Source organism: Acanthisitta chloris, unplaced genomic scaffold (assembly GCF_000695815.1).
Source record: "Acanthisitta chloris isolate BGI_N310 unplaced genomic scaffold, ASM69581v1 scaffold2977, whole genome shotgun sequence".
In the NCBI taxonomy this organism is placed as follows: Eukaryota; Metazoa; Chordata; class Aves; order Passeriformes; family Acanthisittidae; genus Acanthisitta; species Acanthisitta chloris.
Genome location: NW_008683038.1, coordinates 201335 through 204382, shown reverse-complemented (window position 1 = coordinate 204382; position 3048 = coordinate 201335). Strand labels below are relative to the sequence as shown.

At 40.7% G+C, this 3048-nt stretch overlaps 1 protein-coding gene across 1 annotated transcript in view; it reads left to right on the top strand.

Moving 5' to 3' along the window:
• Positions 1–804: 804 nt before the first annotated feature.
• Positions 805–3048, top strand: part of FHOD3 (formin homology 2 domain containing 3) — a 122919-nt gene continuing 120675 nt past the window's right edge. Inside the window, exon 1 of the mRNA XM_009078745.1 lies at positions 805–943. Coding sequence (XP_009076993.1) covers positions 805–943 — 139 coding nt within the window. The remainder of the gene's footprint in view (positions 944–3048) is intronic.

The following is a 3048-nucleotide window of genomic DNA, read 5'->3' as shown; positions in this document are numbered from 1 at the left end:
TAAAGAGTTGTTTTTTCACATACCTGATCATGCCAGGCAATCATACCTGGTCATCCCTAAAAATTCTTACTCCGCACTTCGCGAATTATCTAATAGTCAGATGGTCCTCTCTGGAGTTAGGAGATCTGTGATGAAATTGATAGAGTTTGGCTGTTGATTTCCAGTAGATCCATTTTACCGATGCTGAGTCTTTGATGAACTTTCACTCTGGGGGATGCACAAAAAGCTGCTTTTGAAAACTTGCAGGCAGAATGCTCAGGTCCAATAAATCACACATTTCATGACAAGGTGGGATAGTTGGAGATTAAACATACTTCCTCCTAGGTTATGTTTAATAGTGAAGATTGATGTACTTAATATTTTAAGCATTAAACAGTAACATTATAAGAAGGCAAGAAAGCATGAGGAGAAAATCATCCCATCATAGAGCATTTTGATGGGATTAAAGGCTCACGGCAAAAGGAGGAAATAAATGTGTTGAGAAATATATGCTTTCTTAGCTCAATAGGGTTTGTGTACATCAAGCTTTGGACAGCAATGCTGGGGATATGCATAGGTGGGATGTTCAACCTTTTGTTACATGTGGCAGGGTTAAGCTTTCATTTGGATTCATTGACTCTTGAGACTTCCCTAGCAGAGCACTGTCCAGTGAATAACATTTTCAGCCAGTTGGATATCTTTCATTTTTTCAGTGCTGTTACAGCTTAATCTCTTCCATTCATGTGTTATTACCAGATGTGGACTGCTGCGCTTGCATCTTGCCCAGTGTCATTTCACACATATGGAAATGCTGTGGTTTGCAGAATGACAAGTCACACTCTTTTCTTCCAGTTTCGCCTGGTGGTAAAGACAGCACTGAAGCTGCTGCTGGTGTTTGTGGAGTATACAGAATCCAACGCACCACTTTTAATCCAGGCAGTATCTACCATTGATGAAAAGAGAGGTGAGTAGCCTTGCTTTGGGTGTGCAAAATCCCAGCACCACTGAGATCGAGGTGGCATTTCATCACTAATTTCAGTGGTTCTTGAGTTGCTGTCATGATGCCTGCTTTGTGCAACATACCCTTCATTTCTTGATTAAAAGCATATTTTAAGTATTCATATAATTTAAGGTTGTTTGAGGAATGAATTATGCTGGGAAAGTGAAGAGTGAAAAGCTGAGGAACTTGATTGCCTCCCTGGGCAGTGCAGTCATTGCTCCTTCCCTGCATCCACATGCAAAGTAAACCCCCTTGTACCTTCCGACCTCAGAGGCTGCTTCAGGCAAGGTCGCCTTTCCACTTCCTTCTGAGAAGCAGCAGTCTGATTTAGAAGAGAAAATTATATCTAATCAGTGTAATCCCTTTGAAGAGAAAGACGAGGTCAGTAATAGTACAGGCTTTATAGTAAAAGCAAAACCATCTGTTGTTACATTAAAATAAAGCCCTTGAGCAGATATTATACTCTGAAATCTGTTACCCTTCAGGCTCATGAAAAATGCTTGAATATGTATACTGTATTTTTTACAAATAAATAGAACAAAAATGGTTCTTTCTTGTTCTTCCCACAAAGCCATTGCTAAGCTCCTGGGGCATTCTCTCTTGATGCAAAACATTCCTTTGCCTCAAGGAGAGTTTTTGAGGTTGGGAGATCCATTGTTGTGGTCTCAAACATGGAGGTTGAAAGCAAGGTTCCCTCTGTGGAGCAACTGCCTCCATGCTGAACTTGTTTGAGTGGCTTGATATGATAAAAGTGAAACAAAAATGTTGGAGGGTGGGGAGAAAGGTGGTGCCAGAAATAGGAGAAAGGAGACAGACTTTGCTTTCAGCTATCAGAATACATAGAAAAGAAAACCCCCAAATTGTCTCTTATGGCAGGGAAGCAGGCAGGGGCAGTTCAAAACCGGTGAACTCTGCAGGTTGGCTTTCTGTTTTGAATTAAATCCAATCTATGCCATAAGCATAAATGTAGTTACAATATTCATGTAATTGTGAGCCTTATGATTTATTTTTGCAGTCATTCATAGTACTTCCTCAGCTTTCTGAACTCACTGGTAATCTCAACATGTTCAAATTGCCATCTGTTCACATGCTAGTATACCTCATTAAAGTAAAAAGGGAAAGGAGGACTCTAAACACACTACCATGTTCTGTGTATTCCCTTTAGCATCTGTAGAACAACCCTAGGCAAACATTTGCATACCCCAAAGTAATAAAGCAACTTAAATAGCAACATAAAACATGAACAAAGCTGATGCATGTAGTTGGATGAGCATATGTTAGGGGCATGAGGAGAGGTTTTACAGGAATTTTCATACCTGTGCTTCGGTGGATTGTCTTATGAATACTTGAAAATAACTTAGCGCAAATATCCAGTTTTAACTTTTTCCTTTTCTTTTATTATTATTTTTATTAAGCTACTGTACTTAGCTCCTTAAGAGAATTTTTTTTCTGGTCTTATATTTAGTTCCCTTTTTAGGACATCAATGTAATAGAGTAATAGAATCATTTTGGTTGAAAAAGAATTTTAAGACCATTGAGGCCAACCATTAACCCAGGACTGCTCAGTTCAACACTAAACCATGTCCCTCAGTGCTACATTTACACGTCTTTTAAATACTCCTGGGAATGGTGACTCCACCACTTCCCTGGGAAGCCTGTTCCAAAGCTTGACAACCCTTTCAGTTGAAGACATTTTTTTCCTAATATCCAATCTAAACCTCCCCTAATGCTATTTGGGGCTATTTCCTCTCATCCTGTCCCTTGTTACCTAGGAGAAGAGACCCACCCCTACCTTGCTACACTTTTGTTTCATGTAGTTGTAGAGAGCAACAAGGTCTCCTCTGAGCCTCCTTTTCTCCAGGCTAAACAACCCCAGTCCCCCCAGCCACTCTGCATAAGACTTGTGCTCCAGACTCTTCATGAGCTTTATTGCCCTTCTCTGGACACACTCCAGTGCCTCAATGTCTTTCTTGTAGTGAGGGGGCCAGAACACAGGATTTGAGGTGTGGCCTCACCAGTGCTGAGTACAGAGGGACAATCACTTCCCTGGTTCTGCTGGCCACACTCTT